We start from the raw sequence: 19,564 nt of genomic DNA, 5'->3' as shown, positions 1-19,564 counted from the left end.
CTTACAACCATCCAGAGCCACTTACAACTTTACTATCATTGTAACCAACAGCCATTTATGTAAACAGCAGACACTTCAGTCCCTTGCGGAGGCAAGTTGTGAGCTGTCTATCTGTGTCAGGATATGAGCCCATCACAATGTCCAATCACCTTCTGCACTTTTCCTGGATTTATCCTCAGAGTATGTTAGCAGAAAAAAACAATCCCACCCTCCCTCCTTGAAGAAAGAGCTGAAATGGAAAATGTTCAGCTAGTCTTGTTAAAAAATACTGCCTCTTCCAGCATTTATTAGTCTTGTGTATTTAAAGATATGAGCACTTCAAAGCAACATCTGTTAGTCATGATCTGTATTTACCACATCCAGCACAATAGGATACGACTCATGGCTGGGTCATCTGAACGCCACTCTCATCCCAGGAAACTGAAATATATTGATGTACCAGACTCGTGTTTCTGGGAACTAGGCAGCATGGGGTGATTTTTCAACCATAAAATGAATGAATGTTTTGACTCTCCTCTTTTTTTTCTTCCCCTTGTATTGTGGCTGCAGTAAGGCAGGTGAACATACCCCTCCCCAAACCACAAGGGAAAAGGTACATTATTTAAAAAATTGACCGTTTCAGTGGTCAGTGCTGTTGCAGGTGTACTGGAGAGTTTCACAAGCCCTTCAGCTCTTCTCCAGGAGGGTGCAGGAAGGTGGTCTTTGAAGTCCTATATCATTCCAGGGAGTCCTGCACTCATGTCTCAGGTGGACAAGGGGTCAACATTGCTGGTTTGCTGATACAAACTGATAATTAGTTTGGCAAAAATATATGAAAGATTTGAGTGAAAGATGTGTCTAAAACTTAAAACTTGTCTTTCATATCCTTTTAGGACTGCTTTGAAGCTTAGAAGGACCATGGCAATCATTTAGCCCAAGTGCCTGTGCCTGTTTTAAGAACCTGTATCCATTTTTTGCAGAGCAGCTTTCAAGTTACCAGTGGAGAAGAGTGACACCTTCATCACGAAGAAAATTGGAAATGTACAGGCATTTTTTTTTGGCAATGTTACTCATGATTATCTAATATTAAGCAGCAACACACTGCTGGGTGCTCTGTGGATGTGCATTTTCTGCTTGAAGCAGCTTTTAGCCTGGCCAGGACACAGACAGAACAGGGCCAAAATAAACATTGCACAGTTGGGCAAGATGAGCTGCTGGAATTAGTGCAGCAACTTCACAACAATAGTTTGGAAAGCCTTCCTAGTGGTCTGTTCGTGGAGAGATCTGAGGAAGGGTGTTTTTTTTTTTAGTTCATGAGGAAGAAACTGCTCCAAACAAAGAAGAACATGGAAGTCCATTTAGAGCTGAAAGGGTGAAGGGTCTTTTAGCTGCTCAGGGAAGACCTTTCAGCCAGGGGAGGCTACAAACACTTTGACTGCTTGACTAGGGAGAGAGGCATAGACTCCAGCAGGAAGGAGGTGGCAATCAGAGAACTCATAGATGGAAATGGTTTAGAGAGCAGGAGACATGAGGCCTGCTCATGTGCAGAGACAAAAAAAAAAAAAAAAAAAAAAAAAAAAAGATAGGCCCATTAACATTTATCAGAGAAGCAGAGGGATAGGTTTGTGAAGTGGAATACGTCTAAGCTTGGCTAACATCCAGTCAAAGGGAGTGTGATAACAAGCTACAAATATTTGGAAAGCCGTAAATATTGAGGCAGCCTAGGAACTCTGGAGTGTGATGTATGGGGAGCATAATCAGAAGAAATGGCAAAATACAAAACTAGCAGGAAAACAAAAAAAAAACCTCTCTGACAATGAGATGTATTAGCATCTGTGTTAAGGGAATGGGTGGAAATACCCTGTAGTTGAGACCATTTCAAATGAGAAGAGGGTTAAGGAAGCATCAGTAAGTATACGATAGTAAATAGTTCTGTAATAGTGAGGGGGAGTGGATGGGGTTTCCAAGTAGAATTTCTCACTACTTCTTCTAGGACTGTGCATAGAAAATTATTCTGCCCCTTATTCTTTTAGAAAATGTATATGGCCCAAGATTCTGGTGAACAACCCAAGAAATATTCTGAGCCTTGTTTTGAGAAGTCCTCACTCCAGTGATTTAAAAGTACATTTCAGGGCAGTTCCTAGCCTAAGCAGCCTGGTTGGTTAAGTTAGTTGTCTTGAAAATATGTGCCTTTTCAAACAATATGATGGCCATTGCATTTTGAAACAAGTTTCCACATTCCAGTTGGCCTAATATCCTCATTAACCAGCTCACCAGGTGGTCCCCCTTCTACAAGCAACGCTCTCACTGGTCATGCATCTGACATAGTCTCAGGTGCCAGTGCCTCGAAGGAGTGGTCACACCACCAAAGGGGCAGTGGTGGAGCCAAGCCGCTTTGGAGATTGCAGCTGAAGCCTGGAAACAAGCAAGGAGGCCAGGACAGCCTTCTGAGCAGCCTCATGTGCTTCTTGAAAATGGTGTGGCTTATCCAGACTTCATGCTTTCTCTTGCTGAAATCCTGGTGTGACCCACTCGTACGGTCTGCACAGAGATCAGGACATAACCAGCAGGTGAGAGGCATGAAGGATTGCACAGCTGAGAGCTTCATGCCTTGAGCAGGCATGTGTATATGCAGTGTTCATAATGGAGGCAGGGCCATAGTGCTAATTAACCAAGAGGGAGGCTTGATGGACTCCTTAGCCCCTGCCTCTCTCAGTGTAATGCCAAATGCTGGAGGGTGGCCTCCACTGAAGCCCAAGGGCTGTGAGGTCTTAGCCAAGCCCTGATGAGGAAGGGCTCTCCAAGCAGCTCAGCTCAGCAAGGGATTTGACCACTCCACTGATGGGGAAAAAAGAAGTATCTTGACCAAGACAGCACAAGGGAGCTCTGTTTTTTCCACCAAGCGTTGCTGCCATGTCGTTACCTGTCACTCATGAAAGGTCTTGTCTTGCTGATGGTCAGCAAGGTCCCAGCCAAGCCCAAGGGTGAGCCACAGTCCACTGTGAGCCTCCATGGCAGCACCTAATCTCCATTAATGTAGGTCCCAAAGGCAGGCAGGATCTGCTGTGAAGATATCCGAAGGCTCCCTCAACTGACCAGATAGGGAAATAAGCACTGGTGTTGCATCAGGATTGCTTCTGGAGGCAGTTAAAATTCAGGCACAAGTTAATTGAATCCTCCGGACGGATGAGGTACCACTCTGAAATACCAGTGATTTAAGTAAGCGAAGACTATTCTCAGGGCCATTGCTCTCATGCGACCAAAACTTGAGAAGATGGCACAGGAAAAGATCATGGGATCATTAAGCGTATAATGTAAGGTAGAATGGGTTTTTTACCTTTCTTTAATGCATCTGTAATTAAAAATTTATTTTAAAACTAGTTTTTAGCTGGTGTAAGAAACAGTCTGAGTGAGAAGAGTTTGCAGAAGGAAGTCTAAATCACTGATGATGCCTGTGTTTCTGTAGACAGTTTAAAAAGCACACGGCATTTGATGTACCCAATGCGGACTCTTCTGAATGAAGAAGGGAAATGAAGGCATTCAGTGCAGTTAGTGCTGTGCTGTCCTAACCTCTGTTGCTCTTCCCTTGAGACTCACAACACAAGTGTTGTAAAATACATCTTTCATAGGCATTTTTTATATACTCACTAAAACCAAATTAACATCAGGGGAAATATTGTGATTGAGAACGGTGAAACTTGAGCTTCCTAGTTTTACTTTTAAAACTTTTCTCACCATCACTTCCCATGTTACAGTGTAGCTTCTCAGACAGATGTGTGTTTCTTGGTGAAAGATAAGCGCACATGTGTATCTCTAAAGTTCAGGAAAAATAAAGCTTCTGCTTTCAGAGCAGTCCTCAGAGTGCTGTAATAAGGCATGAGACTTGACTGACAACCGACTTTAGAAGAAGTCCTAATTTAAACAAAGGGCCAAAGTTATCAAGATGACCAACTTGTACAAATGTGGTCTCATCAGGGCCATGCTGTCCATGCATCCAGGTACTTAAATGGCAAACAGACGGCACAGCACGTTCAGCCGAGGTATGGGGGTCTGGCTGAGCCTTATGTGAATGTCTCTCATGATACGGACGCAGAGTTGCTCAGCTTCCTTGAGCATTCTGGCTGTACTGGGCCCATCCCTTGTCAGGGTCTGAACTTGCAACCAGCCCTTAAAGCTTTGTCCTCACTCTGGTCTTCCTGGCTCCCAGTAGCAGGGCCAGACTGGGCAGCAGGCAGTGAGCAGCAGAGACGCTACCGAGGTTCCACCACCTGAGTGCCTCTGCCAGTGCCCCAGGACACTGGGCTGGTCCTTGCCCTCCAGCAGAAGACCCCATGGGATTGCTGCTGCCCCTGGGGCAGGGAGGCCCTGCAAGCAGCAGAGCCACCCATCCCAAAGAAGCAGCAGTAGGGTCTCTCCATCCTTCACTCTCCTCTTCATCCTCAGGGTTGCAAAATCCATGTTTTCCAAGGCTCCTGGAAAGCCGTGAGTTGGTCCTGGGGAAAGGTGTAGCTCTAAGATGGTTGTCCTGGACTGGTTCACCAGTGAGCTAGCTACCCATGGCCTACTGTAGGATTTTGCTCTTCATCATGAGGGGTCTCCATCACACCATCTGCTGTGACTCCATCCCTGTCCCAGGATTTGGACCCTTTCTTTTAATATCAGGATGTTGTTCCCATTGCACATGATAGCAGCCAGGCAACACAATCTGGAAATCCTGCGGGCAGCTCTGTGAGCACTGGGGATGCTTTGGAGGCCTCCAGGCACGACCTTGCCAATCTAAACAAAGACAGTTGTTTTATCTGGATTTCTAAGTGTTTAATTAAAAGGTGGTTCAACAAAACACTTACCATTTTTTGATATGGAAGTACACACGAAGGAGATAGCAAGCATCTGTAGATGTATTTCCACTGAAAGACAAACTATTACTCTTATAGTCAGCATGTAGGTGTGCCTGCCATAACTTTCTAAAATAGTGACTAACCTTTTCCAGGAGTTCAGTTTTTCTAACCTTTCCATGAGTTTTTATTTTTTAAGAGATACGGACTTACAGTGCTTATTTCCCAAAAGATCAAAAGGCTTACGATGCCACTGCTCAGGTCGCAAACATTAGTAATATAATCCTGTGCTTACAAACTGCCACCGAGACACCAATAACATGGGAGTCTGGCAAGTAGGCTCCCATTGCACAGCACCAGTTAACGCTCCACAAAACGGGTATGCAGAACATTTGCTATAAAACCTGAAACCACACCCATTTTGTCTGGGAAAGAGACAAAAGAACAGCAAAAAAGAGGGATACAGTTGGAGGTCTGAGCTGTCTGGGGTCTCTGCAGTAAACACTGCCTGCTGTGGAGAGCCACTCATAAAGGTCAGTGTTGATTTTCCAGACCAGTTCTTCAGCTGGTGTTGCAAAAAAATGGAGCCATGCCATTAGGCACCAGATGTAGTTTTGGGGCCCAGGGTACAGTGTGGGAAGCCTCTAAATCTAGAACAGAAAGAAAACATTCTGCCCTTTGTAAACAGCCGGGATGGACTGCAATGACAAATTAACAAGCTACCATACACTACATTCCGAAGTGAGGAATAATGGAAGCTCTTCATTATTCACTTTATTTACTAATAATGATACAGTCTGTATTAATAGCAAGGGGGCACGGTAATTCAACATATGATTCAGTATGAAAACACATCTCAGGCTGTGATTATGCCGCATAATCTGATGGCAACAAAAGATAATTTCTGGGTATTGGTATTCTTCCTTAGAGGCCTTCTTTAGACTTCATTTTCAATCTTGGTTGTGAAGTTATCAAAGAATTGGGCATGTTTGCAATCTCTGGGCAAAAGAAGATCAGGACAAGAATGACAAGGCACTGTTAAAGAAGGGCTGCAAGTATTTTCGCAGAACTGTCCGGAAAAGAAGGTACACAGCACCTGTCCACTTTCAACTTAGGCTAAGCATTCCTTTTTGGTCGTACATTTTCATGATTGCCAGATTTCACAAAACCAAATTTTAAAACAAAACACCTAGCATATTTTAACACGGTGAGTAGGAGATCCGATAGGTGTGTCAGGCATTAAAAATGTAAATGCAAATGCAAACTACAGTGTCAATCTGAATTGCCATGCTAGGCCAAGCTTATTTTATTACATACATTCTGCATTCTAAGTACTAATATGTTCATAATGTAAACATTAAGCATACAGAGTTAAAATTCAAGGCCACAATATTTTTGATTGTCCCTTTTTTGTGTCTTTGGTTGGCCGAGATCAACTCGTAGTGTATAAATGCATAAGTTATATAATAATTATATAAAAAGGAAAAAATAACATTGACTTGTATACTTCATTCTGACAAACGCACAGCGTTCGCGACTCGATAAAGAAAAACTGGCGCCCGCCTAACAAAAATACTTAGATGATTTCTGATTTTGGCAGTCAGGGGTTGTCTCTTGCTTTAACCAATAGAAAACAAACTCCCTTAACAACGATGAGGTTCTAACTGGTAACTTTTAAATATCAAACAGAATTCCAGTTTTACTTTCTTTTAAAAAGAGATGCATATTCTGGTTTCTGAATTCTTCTGCTTTTCCCTTTTTTTACTTTTTTTAATTACTATAAAATCAAGTCTGTTCCTTCTGTAATACTGGGAACGGTATGATACTGAGCAATATGTTTCACAAGTCCAAACGAGTGCTTCTTCATAGTCCCAACACTACCAAGTTATCAGTCTTTTCAGTCTCTACTGGTAAAGAAGCTTCTTTTCTCCCATTCTCACCACCTTTGTCCTCCTCCTTCTCCTTTCTGCTTCCTGTCAGGTGCAGGCCTCTGATCTACAGTCATACACTTGCCCGTCAGCACATTCTCATTTCCAATGTTTGGCTCAGGGTTCCTGTAATACTGTCAAGGAATCTTAAAGTTTGGGTTGTCTTCACAGTTTGAATAGCTGGTAACACTCTGATGAATGGAACGCATTTGATTAAACTAAAACAATGTTGTTATATTCCAAATCAGCTTCCACACTAAACCAGTCTCTTTTGTTGATATGTTTCTATTTTTTACATACAGGTAGGGCTTTGTCCTTTTTTTTTTCCTTTTCTCCCCCCTTTTGTAATGATTCATATATTGTATGCTAGGTCACTATAGACTTACCCTTATATTGCTGTAGTACAGTCCCAGTTTTGCACTAGCAAGATATCAAACTTTACACATAAGCTTATCAACTTTTTAAGACCACTAGCTTTTGTAGGTTTTTCTTATCATTTCATGCTTTTACCTACAATAGTCCATTGTTGTTTGGTCCACAGAGTCGATGCCCATATACATTACATTTTAGTATCTTAATACTTCTTGAATACCTCCTTTAAATCCCTACTACAAAGAGTCTTTTTGACATCTATCTTTTAACATGTTTTTTCCCAGCCAAACCTTCACTTGTCTCTTTAGGCACTTTTCATACATGTACTCCAATAGAGTTCATTGCAATTCATCAGGGACTGTATCCCAGCAAGAAGTGTCTTTCTTTGCTTTTTCTGGTGTTTTGTTTTTCCCCTGCTTAGTAGTAGGTGCCAAGATGAGAAGGCATATGAGCAGCTGGCAGCCTGGTATTGGGGTAGATACCTCCGGTTGGTGAATTCCAGTACGGATTAGGGGCAGCGAAAAAGCTGGATGATGTTACGGGCAAAGCAGGGGGGTGAGGAGCTACAAAGTTCATCTTCTGAGGGTGCGCATGATAGGAGCTCATGTAGGGGAGGTCTGACGGGTATTTGTACATGGACGACTCTGGAGGGTGAGGCTGGAGAGCCTGAGCAATTCCGTGGAAATCAAATTTGTAGGCGTAGCGCTTACCATGAACCTTAGTCATAATATTTTTATCATAGTAGTAGCGAAGCGCACGGCTGAGTTTGTCATAGTTCATGTTAGGCTTGCTTTTCCGCTCCCCCCAGCGTCGAGCCACTTCGTCGGGGTCCGTCATCTTGAACTCTCCATTGGTGCCCTCCCAGGTGATGCAGTTGGAGTTGGAGCTGTCCGAGAGGAGCTCCAGCAGGAACTGCCACAGCTGTATCTGCCCGCTCCCTGCAGGGGAAAACGAAATAGAAAAGTCAGGACTAGTGACTAACAATGTTAGGACATGAATTTTTCAAATCTCTCACATAGGACCCCATTAGGAAATGTTGCAATGCTGGTTCCTACTTCCTACTCTTAACTAGTCCCCTTTCTCCCAGCCTTGTCTCATGAAATCCTAAAGAGCAGAAATAATGGTAATGTGTCATCTCTTCCCTCCTCTGAGTGGCAGAATGCCATTACATGGAGATTTAATAGTTACCTAATGTCACTCAGCATAGACAACTGATGGGGAAATAATACAGCGCTCATTTAGGAAACTAATCTCTAAAGTTCAGGACAAACAGCTTTCACTTGCGTAACATTTTGCTTGTTCTCACAGCATTATGTTGCAACTAAATGTTCTCTGCTATGGAATAAGCCTACACAAAATGGAGAAGTTTAGAGAAAGCTGGGCTCCTGCCAAACCATATCATCCATTTGCAGCATTTGGGGAAATGCAGAACGGAAACTTATTAGCTTGCTGTTGCACTGAATACAACCATTGGGCAAAACATTTGCAAGAACAGTGAAAAGGTCCATTAAATACATTCTTGAAATTGTTCTGTGTCAAATGAGTTTAAATGATTCTTGAAGTTGAGACTTAGAAAGTTGTTGTTTTTTTCTCACTCCTCTGCCAATTTAATCCTAAAAAGAAAATAATTAGTCTGCTGTCGGCTTTGCAGAAGTGTGTTGCCCAGAGTTATAGGAACAAAATTTGACCATTTTAGGCAATTGAAAGTAGATTTCAAAGGGCCTTGCCACTGATATTCATGTTAAAAGCTTAGCATTTCTTAACAGAGCAGCACTGAAATGATGCAAAATACAGCTGAAGCAGCTTGCAAGGCAATCTGTTTCACAAGCACAATGTCAGCAGAATTTGCCAACCAGCTTGTATGTGCTAACTTCTAAGTACATCCCTGACCAGCATTCGGTTGGGTTTCTTTTTTTTTTCAAACCAGATCTGTGGGTATAATAAACAAGCTTTTCTTCAGAAAGCTTATAGTCGCGACTTATAATATCAAACTAGAGTAGCATCTGAAATCCATTAGCAGTTTATACTTCAGTGCAAGTGAAACCCATATTCTCTTAAATTATATTTATCCAAACTGTCCTTAATGAATTTCTTCTGTTCCATTAACATGCATTAAGTAAACAAGCAAACAAAAAAATCCATGGTATGAGCAAGGCATGCAAGTTTTAATACAAGAAACATAACAAGAGGATTAGGCTTTGAAAAATCAATAAACATTTCAGCACTGGACAAAACACAAATTTTTGAATAAGCAATCCAACATATGTTCTAACATAAACACTTGCCTTCCAAATGTAATATATAGTCCTATGAAAATAAATGGTTGCTGTCAATTTCCTTTTAATGAGAGAGTAATTCCACCAATTTATAAACACACAAAACATGTTGAAGCACAGGAATGGCGGCATGTAGGAATTCCATATTCAAATGTTAAAAAAGTATCCCAGTCCAGATCATGTACTGTCCATTCCACAGTAATGAAGGCTACCAAACAGATGCTTGATGAAACTGTAAAAGCCGGGGTTTACAAACAAATTAAAGGGAGGTAGGGCCCCACTTTTGGGTAAGATCATAGTGACCTAAAAACACACCACCTTAGACCATTTGGAAAATTCTGTTCTTAATACTTACTTCATTACTTTCCTATGCCATGCAAAACTGTTTAGAAAGTAACCTAATCTAGAACTGTGCTTGATGTCACTTGGGATAAAATAAAAGTAAATGGATCATTATTTTGGCAATTTCCTGCCGTGAAAAGCCATATAATGGCTGTAAGAAGCAGAACTGTTACTCGAGGTTGAGGAGACCTGCAATGTGGAACCAGGAACGCTGTGACCTGTGGCTGTTAACGCAAGGGAAATAGGAAGTGGCACGTACAACGTCAATCCATTGTGGCAGATTATGATGTTGATTATGGTGGCGTACGGCCACAGTGTGTCCTGTGGAGTCAGAGCAGCACCAGTGAAATCTGCACAGTTCCCAATCAGTGTTATTAACTCACCAAGAACGTTCCTCAATTTTAGTTAAAATATGCTACAAGCCCCTGTCCACAATGCACCCCGTTGCCACCTTCTTAAAGCGGGAGAACATTTTTTAAGTGTTTAACCCAATTATTCTTCGCAAATAGACTATGCTTTCCTGTTTTTTCCCTATATATTTTTGCTGATTTGGGTTATTCACCCCAAAATTTTGCATTTGCCAAGGTCAGTACAGCGTCGTATTGTGGATTAACAGAATCTGGGACACATATGACGCAGATTGGTAAGAGACTCAATGTACTTCTGAAGGGGTACCTGGAGGTCAGATGGGATATCTTACAGCACTTAACAAAATCCTGTTGTTTAGGTAACTGAACTCCTATTGATATGAGGAGTTCAAACACCTCTAATGAGGTATCTGACTGACTGAATGTAACCATCTCCTCTAGGACGATTTGAATAGCTCTCTACGGATAGCTATATTAACTACATCTCCAATGAATATCATGGGAAAGAAGACAACTAGCTCGTATGTAGACACCTACATTAAGATACATGAGTTCAGGTGTCTTAATCTGTGACTTCATTCCCACCCTTGTGTAATGTAGAAACGTAATCCTGCAACACGTTGGGTATCATCAGCTCCCACTGAGTCATACTGCAGTGTGGTGAAATTGGTCACATCACCTTCCAGGTCTGGTCTTAAAGCTGAAGTGGGGACACTAGCAGCGAAGAGAAATCTTCCTAAATCAGCAAAATCCCTTCTCACCTGGATTTGCAAGTCGGCTGCTGGTCGGTCCAAGAATCTGATACGGATCTACGAAATTGTGAAAAAAAGATTTAAAATCAGGTAACAATGATGTAATATATTTCAGGTGTTATTTTTTAACCTTAACAGAAGTACAAAAGCCAAAGTGATGGGCTGCAAGCACAGCCCCTCGCCCCTCACTGAATGACCCTGTCACTGGGCTGCGTCGTCTCCAGACAGCTGCTCTCAAACGGCTGCCAGTTTTACAGCCAGGAAGATAATCAGGTTACATTCCTTATACATTTAAATACTCTGTGCAGCTCACACACAGCCATAAAATGGTCCTAAGGACTTACATAAATCATCAGTATGTTTCTTGAAAGATTCTCATGGTTGGAAGGCCAGATTAGATAAAACACTGTTTGGGCAAAAAGCAGTATACTACTTCCCAGGCAGCATGCATATGAGTTAATGAGATGCAATCATGTCCACAGTCTTATTTAGCTATAACAAAACCCAGAACAATGATTTGAAATCCATATGATAAAAAACAGCATCAGAGTCTTCTGAACTAAGATCTGCCAAATCTCTTTTATTTCCTACGTCTACCCTTTCACTGTTAACAAAAGCCGTAACTGACTCAGAATTTCTGTAGTGCTTTCTAGCTACCTGTCCAAAACACAGCTGAATTCACAGTAAGGGACTGGGTTCTAACTCACGGACTAGCTGCTTTGAAAACACAAAATGCACCCCTTTTACAAGCTCATAAACTTCTGTTTTCTCCTCAGACTCCCAACAGACTGAGAACCTTTCTAATTTCTGTGTTTAATTTCAGAAGGCCAGTTCAACTGGGTTTCTGTATGCTGTAATCCATTTTCATTTCTTTGCTCATACACAGTTTCTAACTGCTAGCACTTCAACTACTGTGGAGTATAGGGTCTTTTGACATCCTTACCTTCCATCTTTGTACCCAAACTGTACACAGGCACTCTGTGTAACAGCTTTTTCACTCTGCAAGGTCATCACTGCTCTTCAACATCACTAAAAGCAGTTTTCAATGACAATGGGAGCCTTCATCTCAGATCCATCCACAGAGCCAACTAATACACGTCTGGAGATTTAGTGGTCGCCACCTGCAGATCTCATTAGTGGTCTGAATCAGATGTGGCAGTTTGCTTCTGGTTGGTAGGTGAAAGCTGTCCTTATCATGTTCAACAAACCCTGCCACACCCAGGCATAATTCAAACAAAATGACACCCACCTAACTGAGGACGCTGGTCTTCTGTTTTGGGAACTGTTGAGGACGATGGCTGAGTAGCTGAAAATTGAAAACCCCATATAGTTATTTTTCCAGTTTGGAAGTTGGTCACCAAACCTGTGATAGATCACAGGCCTGGGACTCCTGCTGCTCACCACTCAACAATGGTCACAATAGGATTTAGCTTTATGCGACTATATGGTCATGAACTTGACAAAGCTTGAGTTCAAGCAAGGATGTGGCTGCCCCAGTGACTTCACCCAATATTACCTATACACACTAACAGGCTTTCCAGCCAAGGCACAGATAAAAATCCCCCAGAGCTGAATGCTGGGGTAGCTCCTAGCAGTTCACTTCAGAGTCTATCCAGCTTGCACCAGAAGTGCATCAGGCCTGCAGGCTAGACATATGCAGATGCTTTTACCTTTCGACTGAGGGCTGGGGTGGGTGTGACTCGTCCATGCCGATCTCCTGGCTTGCTCATAAGGCAAATCTGTGAAGGAAAAAATACACTGATTCAGGCAGATATGGCATGAAATGTTTACTTCCATAAAGGACATACTTCTAGGGGACTCACTGGATTGGAAAAATTACTGAAATGGAAAGGATACTGCTTGTTAAGACCTTTATCATCTTTATTGGCTCTAAAAATAACAGTACCACATTGCCCTCTGCATTGCTCTTTAGAGGTGCCTATTCTTGTTAGACGCATGAACTGCAGTGAAATAAATAGCTGGTAGAAATACTCTACAAAGTCCATAATTTCCAGAGGCTCAAGAGTACTCCCTTTGGTCCCTTTCCTCAGCCAAGGAATGACACACACTGCACATAATGGACAATTTATGCTAGAGTCTTCCAGGAAAAGTACCCCAAGCGGTCAGAGCTCAGAGCTCAGATTAAGCATAAACTGTGTACCATTCTCTCCCAATCTCAGCATGTAACAGTATTTTCTTTTAAGAAGATTGACTTCAGATGATTTAATGTGCCATTCTTTGCTAGTCTGTTGCTGTCATCCTTTGAGATTAATCAAACCTTACAGGTTGCATTTGAGAGTTCCCTTTTCTGCCACCTGGTCATAGGCAGAGATCTGTGAGACAACAGTCTTGGTTTTGTCTGTTCGAGATTCCTCTAAACCACTGTTGTATGTTTGTGTCTGCACTAGCTCTCATCGCCATCATGCACTTCATTACGCTCTCCCCGTGGCATTATTCCTCATGCTTGCAAGCTCTCTCTTCCTCAGATGCACCCTCTGGTCTCACTCTCACCATTCAGAATTCAAACTTTTGGGATAACTGATTGCTGCACTTGGCCAATCTCACTTATTTCTGTTCTACTAGTCATTTCAAGTTGTTACGAATTCCTTTTCCTTCTCTTTCCCTACCACACCTCAGTGTCCTTACAGATCTTTAGAAACACGTGAAAAGAGTGAACATGCTTAAATGTTAAACATATGTGTGTATACATATTACATTTCTTCCAATAAGTGGATAGCTTTTTTCATGCTTCATCTATTTAAATATTCCTTTCTGCTTCTTGGGACAAGCTCCTTAAATTTGCCTATCTAAATTTTTGTTTGCCTTTTCTTCCACTTACTCATTACTTCTCTTTCATTTAAATGCTTTAGCGTATAAAAATGAAGAAACTAAACCATAAAAGCTCTCTTCATAAAGTATATGTAGAAAATTCAAATGTTTGTTTTACCTTCTGAAATCTTTTCCAGTTGCCTGTGTTTTTCTATGGCTAGCTTTAACACATTCGCTAAAATTGCTGCCAAAATCAGAGAATTCTGTATCCTGCCCAGGATCTCAGAAAGGCAGCAGTACCCGCCTGGTCAAACTAAGTTGGTGCAGATTATTTGATTCTTAATAGTCCTTGTGCTTTATTTTAGAAATGATGTTCGGTAACGAAACCAGTTAGAAAGAAGAAACAGCCGCAGATTGGCTATGTGCAAAACAGATGTACCTCTGCCCATTTCCAAGCACTATGAGCAGAAGTATCAAATGGAAATAAAGTGTAATGTGAAATTCACAACCAAATTGACTTTAATTTATTTAGTCTGTTTGGCTTGAGGAGCAGACTGGCACTACCAGCACTGTCATCTCCTGGAACCTTACACTTCAAAAACTTTGCTTTTCCTGAGATATGCAATTTATTTTTGTATTGCATTTGAGTAACTAGCGATCTTTTATTCCTGACTTCTTGCGAATTATTCCACAGTCTTGTCCTTCAGAAACCTGGAGAAAATAATGTGAATTGTGAAAGTGCTCACCTCTGAGCAGCATATTGGTGTGCAGGTGAATCATTGTAACATGCAGATGTCCTGACCAGGGTAAGATCAACATTGCTATTAACTGTTGTAGTCAGAGACACCTCATGGCCTGAAGACTTTATCATCTGGCAAATAAATTCAGAAGTACTCTGGTCATGTTTCTAGGGGGTTCTGAGTTCAGTCTGTACAGAGGGCGACAAAGCTCAGCCGTGGGCTGCTTGCACCTGTCTTGCCCAGTCCTTCCTTCCCTGGCCAGTTGTATACCTCCACGGCAGCCTTGCCAGGGAGATTCTGGTGACCTAAGGAATCTGGTTTTTTCCCCCAATTCTCCCATTTTCTGCTCAGAAAGACTACAGAAAAATAGGGGAGAATGATCACATAGAAGGTATGTGCTTCTCATTAGGCTGTGCAACTCCTCCTACTATTTCTGCTGTCCTGTCCTGTCCTCTTCCCTCCCCTCCTCTCTCTCTCTGTCCTATTTGTGGGTCTCCAAGTTATCAGATACCTGCATACTTAAGAGGGCTTTGTGATGCTGTGTGATGTTGTGTGCTTGTACTCAGTGGCACTTGCAGCCTTGACATATATTTGGTACAAATTTAGTATGGTGAGAAAACTGTTTTGCCTTTTAACTCAACACATCATAACATGGTTTTCTGACTACGCCCTCTCCATTAAAATAAAAATTCTGCTATCAGCCTTTCTTGAAATAGCACAAAATTCCAACTTCATTCTTAGTTCAGCATTGTGCCTTTACAAACATGTTGCTATCCTAGATAAGCAGATTTGTTCTTATTCATGAGATATTAGTACAACATGTCCTTATCTTGGACAGATCTTTGATGGCAATGCTGCTGTTTGATGAGACATGTAGACAAACCCATATTAGGTCTTCCTGAGCTCCTGATAGCTTCATTGTATTACTTTCAGCTTGCTGAAACCTCATGTTCTGTTGTAAAGGTGACTGAAGAAATACGCCTTTGTCATTGCAAAGCCCTGCTCATTTCCTATTTTCTATTGTAGTACCTTAACAATGGCAATGCTTGATTACTCTCTCCAGAATTGCACCCCAGGATCTGGCTAATTCCCATTTAACAGTATTTATTCCCCCCCACCCCCCATTTTTGACCTTTTTCATGTCATCAAGTGATTGTCCCCAGGGTCTGCTATTGCTCTCACATGAAGGACACTTTGTTATGGAAAAGCTTCTTTGAAGTCTAGTTGCAATGTGACATTTAACTATAAGCAAAGCCATGGAATAAGCCAACAAAATAGTTTCTTAAGAGAAAACTGAATTTATGCAAAAAAACTTTTTTCTTCCCAAATTAAAATTCTGACTTTAAAGATGATTGTCAGCTTTCAATTGTAAAAGATAAAATAAAATAATACTTTCAAAATCACATACTAGTTTGTTGTAAGAAATGTTTAATTAGGATACACCAGTGTACACAGAAGAACAGAGACACCCTATATCCAAACTACAACTCCCACAAGTGATTGTGTAAACACAGGAAGATGTTGACATAAAGTCTTCTGTTTTGCAAGGGTCACTGTAAATGTGATTTAGATAAAAATGCTGAAATGAAGGAGTTCATCATGCCTGGTACGTGGGTTTTTTTAAACCTTTTACTTCAGAGAAAACTAGGATTTTATTTTTCCATGACAAGTCAGGGTGAAACAAATATTGAAATCATAGAGTTTCTCATGGGATAAAAAAAATCCAAGTTTTGTTCAAGTCCAATGGAAACCTACCCATAAAATAGCATTCTTTCACTGCAGACTCTTTCTAGCCTTTGCCTGAAATCCTCTCAATTGGCATGGCTATTTGCTGCAGGACACCCAGGTCCCGCTGGTCTTACGTTACATGTTCATTTTCCTTGGAAATGGAAAATGGAGAGTTTTGGGCATCCAGTTTTACATTGCATAGTTGGTACTTGTTCCAATAGCTATGCTTTGTCTTCACATCCATATTCATGTCCACATCCCTCCATGCCATTCAAAGCTCCTATGTGCTACTGTAACCTATGACGAGGGCCACAGTCTGCTTTAACTTTACCCAAAAATGTCTTAACTATTTTTTTAATATCCTTTCTTCTAATACTGAGACTAAGCAGGTACTCTGTGACACTCTTTATTTTGATAATTATATCACTTATCCCCAGACCTCAAGTTGAACAATTTCAAACTTCTCTATCTTTAAACAGGCTCGAAAGATTTTCCATATTCCCATGGCTGGCTCTAAGCACCTTCTATTCTGCAAACAGCCTTTTTGATAAGGCATGATTCACACAGCTTTCTGTACAGGGCCACACTGCTGATTTATTTAATGGTACAGTCAGACTTCCCATACAATCCTCCACTGTGTTTCTTCATTTGTTCACTTTTTTTTCCACTTTGGCTATCGACTACAGCAGTGGCTTTCATTGTGCCATAAATAAAGATGCCTACATTAAGTTCTTCTTTCATGAGCAAAGAGGGTTAATTTGAAATCAGTAAGATATGCAAATAACTTGTGTCTTATACTGCATGGATTAACTTGAATTTTCAGCTGTTAATATATGGCCAGTTCATTTCTCTCTAATAAGGTTTCTGGGCACCTGTACAGGAATCATTTAGAGGCATCTCTGGTTTTAAGTAATGACAAAATCACGTCATCTCTAAGTTTTATACCAAATTTTATTGTGCCCTTTTTCCAATTATTAGTAACTATAGATCATGGCAGAGAATGCTAAAGCACCCATGACTTAAGATGTCCATTATTTAGTCTTGGCAACAGGTTAATTAGCCAGTTCTTGATATGTTTCTTATAATATGCTGATTTAACTTTTATTGTAAATAGCTGTGGGGCACTTTGATAGATGCCTCATGAAAGCCAAATGCCAAATGTATGAATTGGATCAGAGGTCTTCTTTTTATTTGCTGTTACAGAAAAATAAATCTAGCAGAAGAGTTTGTCTTCCTAGAAACTGAGCAGGGTGGATTTGATGACGTAATGGCCTAGTAGCTGTTTCCCTATCTATCTTTTTTAATTATCAATTAACAAATCTACAGACATGCATATATACATGTATACAAGTTACTTTTATGTACTGACCTGGATTATACCTTAAAGCATTGATAAAAGACAGATAAAATATTTGCTATCCAAAGCCCCTCTGTTTTTAATAAGAGAATTTATCTTTTCCCAAGAGCTCAGTCAATTCACGTGTATGTCCCTTCAGAACACTTGGATGTATGCCTCTGGCTCAGTAATGGATTTTCTTTAAATTTAGTATTTTGCTGCAACTCCTCTTGATGTCTCACAGTACTTTGCACTTATTACTGGAAAAGAAAATTTCCAGATTAGGCATTTTCCCAGCATCTTTAATGGTGAAGGGTGATGTAAAGAAAAATATTAGCTTCACAGCAATGTCCTTATCTTCTTTAATTATTCCCTTTAGCCTTTCACAAACCAGCATACCCACGATAATTTCATGGGTTTCAAACTTTTAAGCAATAAGAACTTTCTTCTATTTTGATTTTACTTATTTAGTCTCTTAAATGCACAAGATGTTGTGAGGTTTGTTTGCCTCTAATGTAAATAAAAAGTAGAGATAGCAGGAGAAACATGAATCCTGCATTTTTAGAGTACTTTTTCCCAATATACTTCAAATAGCATTACAAAAGAGAGCATTCTTGCCTCATTTTACAGAGAGAGAGCTGAAGCACATTTAAAAGTGACTGGGCTGGGACAATGCAACAGAACCAGTCTGGTGCTTTAAACAATAGCTAGCATTGCTTCAAAGACAGAGATATGTGGAAGAAACAGACTTCTTAAACTGCTCTATTTAATCACCTAACTCTACACGATATATACACACACATATATAAAGTATATGTATGTGTATGTGGGTATATTAAAAATATAGCCTAACATCTAAGAAAAGAGAGTTGAAGGAGAAAAAGAATGAGATACTTCATGAGATTAAATGAGTAAGATCACAGCATACAGAAAGCGGTCATTGTTCATACCTGGCCTGGTTGTAATTCTTTGTGTTGCTTCTGGATAAACTGATGTATTTGGAAAAATAAAAGTGGCACCTCCTAAAGAGAAAGAAGACATAACATCTAAAGATTCGTTTTCACAGTCCCTAAGTCCACTGATATTTCCCCTCTTGTAGTGTGTCTGAATGAAGACTATGAACATCTAAGTTCTGTCTTTGGACTGTCATATATAAAAGTTAATTCCAATAGCCTTTGCACCTCTGCAAATCCATTCAAATTACTGGATAAAAGTATGTGCAAAATCTGTATTAAGGGAGGAGGCAGTCCAGTGCAAGAAATCCCTTCCACATTCACCACAATCACCTCCAGCCGGGCAATTGGTTTCATATCTTCTGAAACCAAACTTCTTTGCCTTGTTTTGATTAGCACATGCACTTCCCAAACAGGTTCATATTTTCAACAGAGACTGCAGGCCTGGGCCAAAGCCTGCTGGTGTCTGTGGGAATCTTCTCACAGACTTTGGTCAGCTTTAGGTCAGACCCTCAGAAATCTCATTCTCTTCACAGAGTGAAAAAACTAAAAAGATTGAGCTTGATACAGAAAATGGTATCTCACTTATCTCAGGCATTGAAATTGCTCTAACTACATCAACAGACTTGTAACGACCATCTCTAGGAACATGAAAAGGGTCATAAGGATTTGTGCAATTACTGCTGACTTACAGACAAACTTATTTCTAACTCTTTTTGGGTCCTTTGAAAATCCCACTCCAAAGTTCTTACGCCAACAGAACAACTAATTTTCCTTATGCTGATGATCAGCATTACGTTATTCACACTCCCAATGACAGAAATGCAGACAATCTCATTTCGGTGAAATGAATTTCAAAATATCATTGTCAGTGCACACACATAGAAAAAGATAACACATAGAACTGCTGAACAACATTTGGATAACTGCATGTGGAAACTGCTCAGTGAATTAAAATCTGGAAAGCCAGAGACGGAAAAGACCATCGAGTCTCCACCTACTTTTAAAAAGGGCTTAAGGCTTATTTCTAACCCCATCACAGTTAATGGAAAAAGTTTTATTGCTTTTGGTGGGGTTTGCAGTAGGCCTACAGCCCACACTAGGACTTTATGTCACATGGCAAACATCTAATCTCAGGGAGAGATCTTCTAATCTAGTAAATTTTGCTAGGAAAGTCACTGCTATT

General features: G+C 40.7%; 1 protein-coding gene across 4 annotated transcripts in view; it reads right to left on the bottom strand.

The window, feature by feature from the left end:
* Positions 1 to 5,611: 5,611 nt before the first annotated feature.
* Positions 5,612 to 19,564, bottom strand: part of ERG (ETS transcription factor ERG) — a 146,340-nt gene continuing 132,387 nt past the window's right edge. For all 4 annotated transcript variants that reach the window (XM_075431955.1, XM_075431969.1, XM_009932652.2 and 1 more), the window contains 5 exons: positions 18,376 to 18,447; positions 12,523 to 12,591; positions 12,102 to 12,158; positions 10,862 to 10,909; positions 5,612 to 8,052 (listed from right to left, as the gene is read on the bottom strand). In XM_075431955.1, the coding sequence (XP_075288070.1) occupies positions 7,532 to 8,052; positions 10,862 to 10,909; positions 12,102 to 12,158; positions 12,523 to 12,591; positions 18,376 to 18,447 (767 nt within the window). In that variant the 3' untranslated portion in view covers positions 5,612 to 7,531. The remainder of the gene's footprint in view (positions 8,053 to 10,861; positions 10,910 to 12,101; positions 12,159 to 12,522; positions 12,592 to 18,375; positions 18,448 to 19,564) is intronic.

The sequence above is a fragment of the Opisthocomus hoazin genome, chromosome 1 (assembly GCF_030867145.1).
Source record: "Opisthocomus hoazin isolate bOpiHoa1 chromosome 1, bOpiHoa1.hap1, whole genome shotgun sequence".
NCBI classification, from domain to species: Eukaryota; Metazoa; Chordata; class Aves; order Opisthocomiformes; family Opisthocomidae; genus Opisthocomus; species Opisthocomus hoazin.
The sequence above is the reverse complement of the archived record's forward strand: the minus strand, read 5'-3'. Positions and strand labels throughout refer to the sequence as shown.